This window comes from Sapajus apella, unplaced genomic scaffold (genome assembly GCF_009761245.1).
Source record: "Sapajus apella isolate SASKATOON/1434 unplaced genomic scaffold, GSC_monkey_1.0 scaffold15, whole genome shotgun sequence".
In the NCBI taxonomy this organism is placed as follows: domain Eukaryota; kingdom Metazoa; phylum Chordata; class Mammalia; order Primates; family Cebidae; genus Sapajus; species Sapajus apella.
In genome coordinates, this window is record NW_022436955.1 from 515,748 (window position 1) to 527,518 (window position 11,771).

General features: G+C 57.1%; 1 protein-coding gene across 2 annotated transcripts in view; it reads left to right on the plus strand.

The window, feature by feature from the left end:
* The window catches only part of GNAO1 (G protein subunit alpha o1), a 168,386-nt gene that overhangs the window by 139,893 nt on the left and 16,722 nt on the right, over positions 1–11,771 (plus strand). The window contains exons 5-7 of one of the 2 annotated variants that reach the window (XM_032283917.1): positions 4,366–4,494; positions 6,338–6,467; positions 10,413–10,566. In XM_032283917.1, coding sequence (XP_032139808.1) covers positions 4,366–4,494; positions 6,338–6,467; positions 10,413–10,566 — 413 coding nt within the window. The remainder of the gene's footprint in view (positions 1–4,365; positions 4,495–6,337; positions 6,468–10,412; positions 10,567–11,771) is intronic. The other variant, XM_032283916.1, reaches the window with a different exon arrangement.

Sequence of the window (11,771 nt, forward strand, 5' to 3'; positions counted from 1 at the left end):
CGTTAATACTGTGTTATAACTAAATAAGGGGATGATAGGAGAGTCGAAGGAAGAAACGAAGGGGAGAGAGGGAGAAAGAAGAAGAGATGGGGAGGTGGGAAGTGGTCAAAGCCAGGCTGTTAGAAGGTACCCCTGGCTTTTCCATGACAGCAGGGTCACAGGTCCGCCGGCTGCAGCTTCATCACTCTAGGCATCTCCAAGGACATCCTGACTGCGTCTGTGCCCTTGGCCCCTAAATTGGAGGCTCCAGAGCCCTGGGAGGGTCATGTCGCTCAGGGACGTGTCTTCTGTCATGGAGATACTGGGATTGCCCCCTTGGCTTTCAGGAAACATACCCGCTTTTGCAATCTGGTACCATACATTCAGTGGGGGCTTTCTGCAAGGAGCCCCTGCGCTTTATCCCACTAGCTGAGGAGGCTCTGACATGATCCAGTCCAGCCATTTTCACCAGGTCTTCTCAGCTGGGACCATTTTACCCCCAGAGGACATTCAGCAACATCTGGAAACATTTTTGATTGCCATTTTTGAGGATGGTGCTCCCAGCATCTAGCACGTAGAGGTCAAGATGCTGCTAAACATCCCACAGTGTGCAGGAAGGCCCCCACAACAAAGTTACATGACCCCATACCTCCATATTGCCATGATTAAGAAACCCTGACTGCGCAATCTGGACAGAGGCTGAGGCCAATGTGCACTCCTGGACATTTCCATGGGCCACATGACAGCTAACAGACCTAGGGACTTGAGCAAGGCCAGGAGCAACTTCCCATTTCTGCACACCTAGACTGTCCACAGGGCAAATGCCAAAGTCCTGTGAGTCCCAGGTGATGGCTACCTAGGCCCCAGGCCTGATGAGCTCCCAGGGACACCTTGGTGATCAAGGCAGTGAGCCCAGAGGCTCGGTGTCCATCGTTCCCTGTGCACACGCAAATCACAGACCAGAGCCAGGCAGGAGAGAGTCACTTTCAGCTGGCCACCTGCAGGACCAGAGAGGCCCTCCTCCCTTCTCCCATTCCCTGTCCCTACCCTAGAGTCCAGGGCCTCCTCCTCCCCAGGGCCAGCAGGACCCTCAAGGGCCCTTAGGGCCAGCTGGCCCCAATCTGTCTTCTAGTGGCTCACCAAATCCTGCTCTCCACTTACATTTGTACCCATTTCACTAAGTATAACATGAATCCTTTACAAAAAAAAAAAAAAAAAAAAAAAAATTTAAACAAATGCAGAGGGATATAAAATGAGAAGGAATCTTCTTCCTACTCCCCCCACCAGCTCTGCCCCTCCCACTTTTACCCATATCCATTTATTTGTCCCAGTGGCATCTAGAAAACTTGATCCTCCAACTCAAAATAGTATTTACTGCCACCCACTCTGGAATCGAGGGAGCTCAGCTCACCTTCCTTCCTTCCACCACTCTCCACCTTCACCTCCGGGTTTTTGCTAGTTACAGGATTATTTTTAGTTCTTCCGCTGCTTACCTTTATAACTTTAAATAAGAAACTTGAGTCAGTATTTGTCAACTCCCCACCAAGTAAGCTGAGGAAATTCTCCTCCCCACACCCTTGTCTCTGCCTTCTTTCAAATTTTCCACTTCCAAGGTTGGTGATGTTACCATTCTCTTCTGTCACCATGACTGGGCCTTCTGTGTCTTCCCTCTGAGAGAGGGTGGGAAGGACAGGGGATGCACAAGTGGTCAGGGCTGGAAGGATCTGGCACATTTCCTATCTTAGCAGTTAGACCTCAGCTTCCGACAAAGTCTTGGACCCAGTAGAGAAAGCAGATCGGAGTAGATTTGTTGTGCTGGAAGGGAGGGGGAGGCCTCACAGGGCTGTCACAGCACGTGCTTCCAGAGGGTGCCATTGCCACCCTAATGCCCCAACCCCCAAGCACCTCTCTGCCCAGCCCTTTGCAGGGGAGGGAGCAGGGCGCAGGCTCCTGAGCAGGCTCTTGGTGCACCCCGGCCTCTGTGAACAGGGCTGGCTCTCCCCTCTGGATAGTCACCTAGAGGCAGGTCCCCGAAACTCTGGGCATATCCAACCAGGGTCTGTAAAAGGTGCTCTGGGGCCTGGTTGCCATTGGTTTTCCTCAAATCCGGTTCTCCAGTGAGTTGTTTATGTCAGTCCCCCAGTGCCTGGGACCTCCTTTCACTCCCGGCACCTGCCCCTTCTCCGGCCGCCCTTTCCAGACTCCCTCGCTGCCTCCTGCCCACCCACCCAGGGGGCAATTGGTGACAGGGGAGGCCTGCTGGGGCGGCTACATCCCATCCCCAAGCTCCATCCCAGAAGCACAGTCAGCACCCACTGTTCCAGGTGCTGGGGACGGGGCAGTCTACACAGCCTTCTTGACTGGATCGTTAAGCAGCTCTCCCACACCTCGCCCCACCCTCCACATCCCTTTGCATGAGGCTTGGCCAGCATAGAGAGGCCAAAGGGCCAGGTTGCCCATCTAAAGATTTGCCCTGGCTAGGAAAGGAGAAGCAAGACCAGAGGCTTCCAGGCTGATGCCAGCTGCAGATGACAGCAGGGGCCGTCTAGTACAGCTTGGAAGCAGAGGCCACGAGCACCAGGGTGGAGCAGGCACAGAGGCTTGGGAGGGCTCCTCCTAGCTGAGGCCAGAGCCTGCCCAGATACCACTGGCTGGCGAGGAGGCTGTGGGGCCAGGGGCACGTACAGGTCTGCTCTGCAGCCTTGGCTCCCTCACCCCCATCCCTACACTGTGACTTCTACAGAGGGCAGTCAGGATCAGGAGAGGAGGCCCAGAGTCCTGTTCAAATTTTTTTTCTTGAGTTTTAAAATGCTGATGGAGTCCAATTTAAGAGTATGAGTTCTGGAGCCAGTCAGAATTGGGCTGAATCCCAGCCAAGTTAATTTTCTTTTTTTTTCCTCTCTGAGATGGAGCCTTGCTCTGTCACCCAGACTGGAGTGCAGTAGCATGATCTTGACTCACTGCAACCTCTGCCTCCCAGGTTGAAGTGATTCTCCTGCCTCAGCCTCCAAGTAGCTGGGATTACAGGTGCCCACCACCATGCCCAGCTAATTTTTGTATTTTTAGTAGAGACTGGGTTTCACCATGATAGCCAGGCTGGTCTTGAACTTCTGACCTCATGATCTGCCTGCCTTGACCTCCCAAAGTGCTGGGATTACAGGAGTGAGCCACTGCTCCCCATTACCAAGTTCGTTTTCTCGCAGTGTGACTTCAGGCTTACCTCCCTGAGCCTTGGAATGTACCGTTCTGTTTTATTTTCTTAGCGGCCATTCTCACAAGGATTCTCACTGGGTTCTATCAGTGAACACCCTAACTGGTGAAGGTGTCCACCCTTCCCAGCGCTGTGGACGTCCATGAGCTGGTCAGCATGCCCATCTCTCTTGCAGTGGTGACCGCAGGTCCAGCCAGCTAGCTGGCCCCCAGCAGGTCCTGGAGCAAATGCAGCCTGGGACCCCGCATCATCCTGTGGCTCAGACACTCAGGGCTTCTCCCTGTGGGCTGCATGTGGTTCATCCTGACAGCTAGGAGGGGTGGCCTGGCAGTCTCCGTGGATCCCTGAGTCTTCCTTCAGGCATGGCCCAGCTCTCCACTTTCTGGTTTCCCAGATGCTATCCTGGCATTAGTTTCAAACTTAACCCATAATGAACCCAAAGCCCTTGCAGGCAGCATCCTTTGAGTGCTAGGCCTGAGGCCTGGGCAGGTGACGAGCAAAGGCCTGTCTGTCCCCACAGCAAGAGGTAGCTGGAAAGAGAGCCCTGATTCCAAAGACTGGGTCCCAGGGAGGCCCAGCCACTGTGTGGCTGTATAGCCCTGAGCCTCCAAGAATGTCAAATGGGAAGGTGAATACAGACCCCTTGGTAAGTGAGAAGGAAGTGTGGAAAAGGCAGGGAGTGGCTTGAGGGCCTCTGAAGCGCTAGAGAGTATAAGAGTATGGCCTCTGGGGCCAAGTGTCTGGGTCATGGCCTCAGGCCAGGTACTTACCTTCAATGAGCCCCAGTTTTAGAACATTTAACTCAGGGAAATTAAGCATGAAGCACAGTTACACATGGAAAGAATAGAACCTATCTGTTGGCCACTATTATTTTTTAAACGAAGAAATGACAACACAGTATTATTATAAACATGGTAGTCTCATGTAAAAGCCTGATCTTGTCTGAGTGTCCCTGGAGTTGCGTGCATAGCCTTTTGGCTGTGAATGAGAGGCCAAAGTAAGATCCTCTTCCTCAGTTGTCCCCACTCCCCATGGCCAGGGATGGAGGCAGTGCCATTTCCACATGGAAATCTGGAGGGCCCTGGCCGAGACTGGACTCTGAAGGTGGGTGGCCTGGCCAGTCCCAAGCAATGCCCAGGCTTTTGGTCCATGGTCCCGTTTGTTGCCATCCCCAGCTACCTGGACAGCCTGGATCGGATTGGGGCCGCCGACTACCAGCCCACCGAGCAGGACATCCTCCGAACCAGGGTCAAAACCACTGGCATCGTAGAAACCCACTTCACATTCAAGAACCTACACTTCAGGTGAGGCCCAGGGAGGCCCGCAGACCCTGGCGAGGGCTATGACGGGACACATCCGGCTTCTTAGCGTATCTCGTCTGCAGCGCCCAGACAGCGTCCTCCCCAGGGAACCCGCAGGTTGGGGCAGGCAGCTGGATACCAGAAGGAACCTGTCTGTTTCTGTCAAGTTTAGGGGATGGGGTGAGCAGGGAGGCTTCCTGGAAGAAGATTCCCAGAGTGGGGCTATGAGGAGCAGGCAGAATTTGAACAAAGGAGGGGCAACCTGTCCCTGAGGTGACTTCCAAGGAGGAGGAGGAGGTAGGCTACCAGGTGGCCCCTCCAAGGTCACTGAGAGGGGGGCTGGGTAAGCTTAAGCAACATCTGTGAGACCCCGAGGACCCATGTAATTCCAGAGCTGGAAGGAGTGGAGAGAGCTGACCCACCCTCTCCTGGTACATGTGGGAAGGTGAGGCCTAAAAAGAGCAGGGCTTTCCCCAGGCATAGAGCACAGCTAGAACCCAGGGGCTCTGGGGCCTCAGAGCAGGGACCTGGTGGGTAAGCTGGCTCCTGGGAACCTGCTGCAGAGCTGTGTCCCCACCTGCAGTAACCTGCATGCACTGAGGCCTGGGAGCCCTTGCTCCGACTTGTGGGGAAGAGAGGCCAGCAGAGAAGGGGAGGGCAGGGATCCCCTGCTGGGAGAGCTGGGTTCTAATATTCCCTGCCTCTCATGTGCCCAGCCGTGCCCACTCCTGTTCAGACTGAGGGGCCGAGGCTCTGGGCCCAGGAACTCCTAGGCCTCCACGGATCTGAAGAACAAAACCTTGGGCAGAGCAGCCTTGAGGGGCCTCCCTTGCCTTCCCAGGCTCCTTGGTCTCTCCTGCTTCCCCATTGCGAGCACAGGATGGGGATCTCGCCAAACCTGGCCCAGCAGGCAGGGTCTGAGAATAAGCATTCCTGAGGGGCCACAAAGGCCATCTGTCAACACCCCTGCATTTCAGATAAGGAGGTGGGATCCAGGGGAGGCAGTGATAGGGTGAGAACCAGACCCATTCCTTGCTCTAAGCCCACTCTGATCTCTGCCTGCAGTTGCTCCATTCTGTACAGTTGGACCAGGAATCCTTCCCTGTCCCCCTCTGGCCGGCTGTGTGTCAGCAGGCTTCCCAGATCTAGGAGACTGCAGGACTCCTTGCTCTGGGGGTTGGGGTGGGCGACTGACCTTTTACTTCGAGGACATAAGTCCCACCTGCCTGCAGTCTCTCCCACAGTTTTTGTGCCCCCTCGGGGGTGGAGTTTGAGAGGGAGAAGAGACCAGGCTGTGATCTGCTGGAGAGGGGCTGTGCTGGGCAGAGGTGAGAGAGCCAGCTTTGTCCACAGCCAGACCCAGCTCCACCGCAGCTAGACTCTCGCCAGCTTGGGCATGTCTTAACCCTGTGGGTGGCTCACTTTTGCCATCCATATAACAGGTGACACCTTCTGCCTGCCTCCCTCCCAGGCTGGTTTGCCCAGAGCAAACCCAGGAAGGAATAGACTGAAGACACCTTGGGAGGAGGACTCTGAGAGGCGCTTCCTGGGGGCCAGCTCGGGTGTGCCCTCTTAGTAAAATGCCTCAGATGCAAGGGCAGGTCTTTGAGTCATGATACGTGAGCACAGCCAGTCCAAGGACAGACTCTGGGGGCAGTGCCTGGGGATGGCAGTGGTCCAGATGTCTCTCAGCACCTGGAGTGACAAGGCCTGCTAGTGAGGGCTTCTAGCAAGGCTCTGAGTGCCGTAGTCCCCATCTTCTGCCTCTCAGCGTGCTCACAGCTTGACCCCCAGGCAGCCCTCACCTGCCTGGACCCTGCACCCACCAGCTCCCTGCCTCCTACAGGCTGTTTGACGTCGGAGGCCAGCGATCTGAACGCAAGAAGTGGATCCACTGCTTCGAGGACGTCACGGCCATCATTTTCTGTGTCGCACTCAGCGGCTATGACCAGGTGCTCCACGAAGACGAAACCACGGTGAGTGGCCTGGGCCCCCCCGGGCAGAGGGCAGCACAAAGGAGGCAGCAGCAGGATAGGTCAGCCCTGTGAGCGCTGGCCCTCGGGTGCTCACTGTGGCTCTGCGGTCCAGCCAGCTGCTGTGGTTAGGGGTTTCCATCATGGGTGGAACCTGCCAGCACCCTCCACCACTCCGTATTGCCAAGGCAAATGCTTCATGATGCCAGTGTGGCAAAGAGTTTCATGGGCCCCTGGCCCAGAGCCTGTGTGTGCAAACTGATCACACACAGCCATACAGAATGTGAAACTTGGCGGAGTCACAGAGGCCATCAGGCCAGAGCAAAATTAAGCAAACCCTAAAAAAACCAGGAGGCAGCCAAGCAAGAAGGTACATGCAACAGAAATAGCATTCCTAGCCTGACAGCCGTCTCTGGGGCACTGGCCTCAGATGCTACTGGAGCAGAGTGGGGCCGGGGGATGCTGCCGGAGAGTTGTGTGGGGCTAGGGGGCTGGGGAGCAGTGTGCGGGGTGGATGGGCCGGGAAGGGAAATGGGGATTAGGCATGCTGGTGAGTGATAGTTGTGGCTCTGGGCTCCTTTGCCGAATGCCAGACCAGGCTCCTACCTTCTGTCTCGCGTCACATTCAGCCTGGGGCCTCAGCGGGGAAACATTCCCCTGGGAGAGTGCAGCCTTCCTCTGGGCCTCGTCCTGGCTCTGCTACTCACTGGCTTGCTGCTGAATTTAGGCAGCACCCTTTCTGGCTCAGTTACTAGTTTCCATAAAAGGAGGATAATAATAGTACCTGCCTGTGCGGGGCTGTTGGCAGTGGGATGGGTGATCCACGTGCAGCACTGTGGAGCTGTTTCTGGAACAGCAGCACCAAGCTGGTGGTTGTACGGTTGCTGGTGATTGCCCTGAGCCTGCGTGTCCACTCTGTGGTCCCCTTCTGGCCTGCAGCCCACCAGGCACTGAGCATGGCTCACAGGGTCTCTGGAGATAAGCCCCAACACTCCCGACAGTGGGGCCCATAGGCCATGGGGTCACAGGCATCTGTCATCTCCTTGTCTGGAACACATGCAGACCCCCCACCACACGCCTCTGAGGGCTGGCACTGAGGGTTTGAGGTTTGAGGTGGGGCTCGTTGTCATGCTGGGCCTTGAGCGAGGCCTGTCTTCTCTCTGGGTCTGTTTCCTTGACAGTTCTGGCCCCGCTGGTCCACAGGGTTTTGTGAGGATGGGATGGGCTTTGGGGTGTAGGCTCTTGGGCACAGTGCTATAGGGAGGAGGAACCGCCGCCCTGAGGAGCTTATGCAGAGTGATGGGGCTTTGGGCTGGTGGTGTGGGTAGTCTGGACCCGCTCCGTGTACAGGCTCACCCACCTGGGTCTTCCTGTTTCAGGCCCACCTGCACCCCTGACTTGAGTTTCTGCTGTAATTGTTCTCAATGGCATCGGCAGGCAGTGATGTCAGTCACCCGCCTAGTCTTGACGCTGAGTGGGGCAAGGGTGGATGAACTTCCTGGGCCGTGCGTGCTTGGACCCAGACTCACTGACCACCCAAAGCCCAGGTCAGCCCTCTGGCCATGCGCCCCTCATAGTGACTGCCCAGACTTTTCCACTGCCTGTTGCTGGACTCTGTGCTGTTAAGGTGACTGCTCCAACCCCTGGGATCTGAGCTCCACTTGGCTCATCTTTTTCCCCATGGTTTCAAAGACAGCAAAGGAGCTGGAGGCAGGAAGCTGGAAGAGCCCTTCCCTCTGGAATCCAGCCTCTCCCTGGGCCTGCCTTGCCAGGCCTGTGGATGGCTTCAACCCAAGTCCCAGGCCCGCCGGCTATGGGGCTGGGCTCTTGCTCACCTCTAGAGGATGGAAGCGAAGGGACGTCTGGGTGGGCCTAGCAGCTACAGGCCCAAGCTCTGCTGCCCGTGGGTCCCCAGTGAGCATGAGACTGGTGCTGGGCCTCGCACTGGGTGACCTTCCAGTCTGTGGGCCTTACTGCCTGCAGTACTTGCCCTCCAGCCTTCTCCACCTTCTCTCATCTCCCTTCTTCCCTGTTTCCCCTACTCTTCCACATAACGGCTGGAGCAGAGGACCTTGGAGAAGCCAAAGCAAATGGAGCCAAGGTCACGGGCAGGCTCTTCCTGGTATTCTTCCTTCCCCAAAGCTGGCCACCTTCGCAGCCCAGGGAAGAGCAGCAGCTCATGCAGGGACTAGGGATGACTGCAACTTGACAGCAGCCACAAAGGCAGTTCATTGCCGTAGTGGCAGCAAGAACAATACTGCGGCTGTAGAACTAAGCAGTCGCCACGTGCTGGGGTGCATGCAGAGGTTGGCAGCTTGGGAGTCAGACGGATCTGATCCAGGGTCTAGCGTCACCCCTGCCAGCCATGTGATCATGGGCAACCACCCCACCCTGCCCAGGCCTCCACCTCCTTCCCTGTAAATGGTGACAATGATAGAATGGTCTCACCGGCCATGTGAGGACCACAGGGCTAAGGGCTGTCAATGTGCCTGCATGCAGGAATCATCACTCAGTGAATAGCTGCTGCAGCTACTGCATTCAGACGCCATGGCTAGGGGTTAGGTGGTAGGATATAGGAGCTCTGTAGGATACAGGCTGTCTGCCTTGGTCCTCCGCCGTCCTCTCTGATCAGCGCTGCGTGTCCCTCCCTGGCCTGGGGTGAGAGTGGGGCTGAGAGCCCATGGCAAAGGTGTCTGGAAGCAGCTCCTGGAGCCAGGCCAGGAGTGCCTTGGTAGTGGCTGCTGCTGGCCATCCAGCCGCCCTGTCCACTGCATCCTGGGAGCCCGAGAGCCTGGTCCTGGCCTCATACCTGCTCTCAGCGCCGCCCAGCCGGGCCTGAGGCTGCCACCACTTCTCCACTACCACTGTCGCTGCCACCGCCTGCAGGGCCTTACCTTGTCAAACCAAGGCCAAAACCATGAGCAGATTCTGAGAGACCCTCCAAGCCCGGAAGGTATGAAGCACCTCCCTCCAACCGAATCCATCAGCTAAGAGTTGAAAGCAGCAGGTTCTCAGGGCGCTGCTGGTGACTTTGCTGTGATGCCTGCCCAGCCCGCCCCTGCGCCCGCACTCCTCTCCAGCCCCTCGGCCGGGGCTCGTCCTACCCATCCTGCCTCTCTTGCCCTGCGGTCCACAGGCCCAGGACGGCCCTGGCCCCCATGGGCCCTCGTGGGGCTCTCGGCATGAACTGGCTGGGATGCCCTGGCCCTGACACTGGTTGAACCATTTTTTCAGAATTTTTCTCTCTTTCTCTTGTTGGGTTTTTATCTTCTTCTCTGTTTTGATCTGTTTTGCTGTGTTTCATCTTGGGGTTCCTCTGGCCCCTCTACTGAGAAACCAGCCCCAACAACCAATTCTCCCCCACCCCAGCCCACCAACGAAACCACCAAGCACACCAAGGCCACAGCAAGCTCACCCCCGAGACGCCATCCCCCTGGTGTCTGCTTCCAACTCGGAATTAATTCGAGGATCTTTTAGTCCTCGGTTAATGTTTCCCAACTGAATGCGTGCACCCTCCCAACCTTGCTGTCGAAACCGAATGAGACCCGGTAGAGAAATCTGCATGACTGGGGTTCCACGCAGACGCGTTCGGTGGTGGTTGCGGCCCCTGCCCTGTACGTGCATGGTGCATGTCCTCTCCGTGAGCTGGAGTCTCTCCAGTGACCTCACTGCCCCCACCCGGGGCCAGCTCTCTTTGGAAGGGGGCAGCATCCACCCACCCTGCCCAGCCCTGCTCCACCCCGCCCTGCCTGCGTGTGGAATGATACAGGACCACATCCCGTCTGTCCTTGTGGATCCTCCTGTCTCCGTCCTGGTAGTCTCCGTCCCAGTGGTGTGTCCAGCCGCATTGGTGGACCTTCCCTTTGCTTGTCCCGCTGTGTCGTTGGCCGCGGTGGGTCAGGGCCCTGAATGCTGCCGCCCCTCACTCGCCCCTCCGCTCTGTTGCAGAACCGCATGCATGAATCCCTGAAGCTTTTCGACAGCATCTGCAACAACAAATGGTTCACAGACACGTCCATCATCCTGTTTCTTAACAAGAAGGACATATTTGAAGAGAAGATCAAGAAGTCCCCGCTCACTATCTGCTTTCCTGAATATACAGGTAGAGACCCCTCCAAGAACAGCAGGACCCCGAGGGAGCGGGCCCTGTTCCCAAAGCCCAGTCCACCCTTCCTACACTCTGTGGATGCACCCAACTCTGCCTCAGAGAATCTGCACAAACAGGCCCCCAACCTGCCCCCAGATTGTGCCATAGAGAGGAGGAGCAGCTAGCCAGGGCTTCCTCACCAGGGAAAGTAGGTGCAGCCCTGGCTCTGCCACTTATAAGCTGTGTGACCAGGGCAGCTTCTGGGAACCTGAGCTCCACTCTCTGCGCTCAGGGGCTCTCTGTGATGAGAGATCGCTGAGAAGACGAGGGGCAGTGCACAGAGGCTGGGAGTCAGGCGGCCCAAGGTTTATGCCCCAGCTCCGCCACTCACAGGCAGCTCAGGCGGGTCATGCAGCCTCCCTGAGCCTTAGTCTCTGGGTCTGTGAGGTGGGGCGATGGCTGTGATTGCCCTCGCCTCCCTCACTGGGTGCTGTGAGGAGGAAATGAGCTGACAGGTACGCAGAGTTTCGCGTGGTGCTGCACATAGGAACGGCTCCCTGTGTGTCTGCTCTTGCCATTAGGGGTATGCCTGTAACTCACATGCATCCTAACACCACCTCCCACATGCGGCTGCCGCAAAATTCAAATCACAGAGCTTTGCAAGCTGCAGACCCCTGGCGCCCTGCATAGGGTGCAGGGGATGAGAGGCCAGCCCTGCCAGTGCTATGATGGGTTTACCTGACCATGGGGTGGGCGGGCAGCCAGGAAGGCAGCATGACCAGGGCCCCTGAGGAGCTGCAGGGTGGCAGCCCTGGTCAGTGACACCAGAGCAGTTACAGGCCCCAGCATAGCCCAGGTGCCCATCAGCTCTTCTGAGATGGCCAGACCCTGACCAGAGAAGTGAGTGGGAGGAGATGTGGGGCAGCCCAAGGGCTTGGGGCCAGGCAACCTACCTCCTGCCTCTGCCCATCCCCCCAAATCAGGCTGAGTGCCAGCAGGCCAGGACCTAGCTGTGTCCAGCCAGAGATGAGTGGGGCTCAGCCTCCCTGGAACCCCCAAGCCAGCTTCCTCTCTAGCCATAGTTGAGGGCCTGTGGATCCTGCCCTAGTGACCTGGGCTTGTGGTTTGTGGGGCATGGAAACAGGTGGGTACGTCAGTTACCAAGGCCAGTTTGGGGCTGACATGGGGAAGGAGGAGGGAATGAGGGAGCCTGAGTAGCC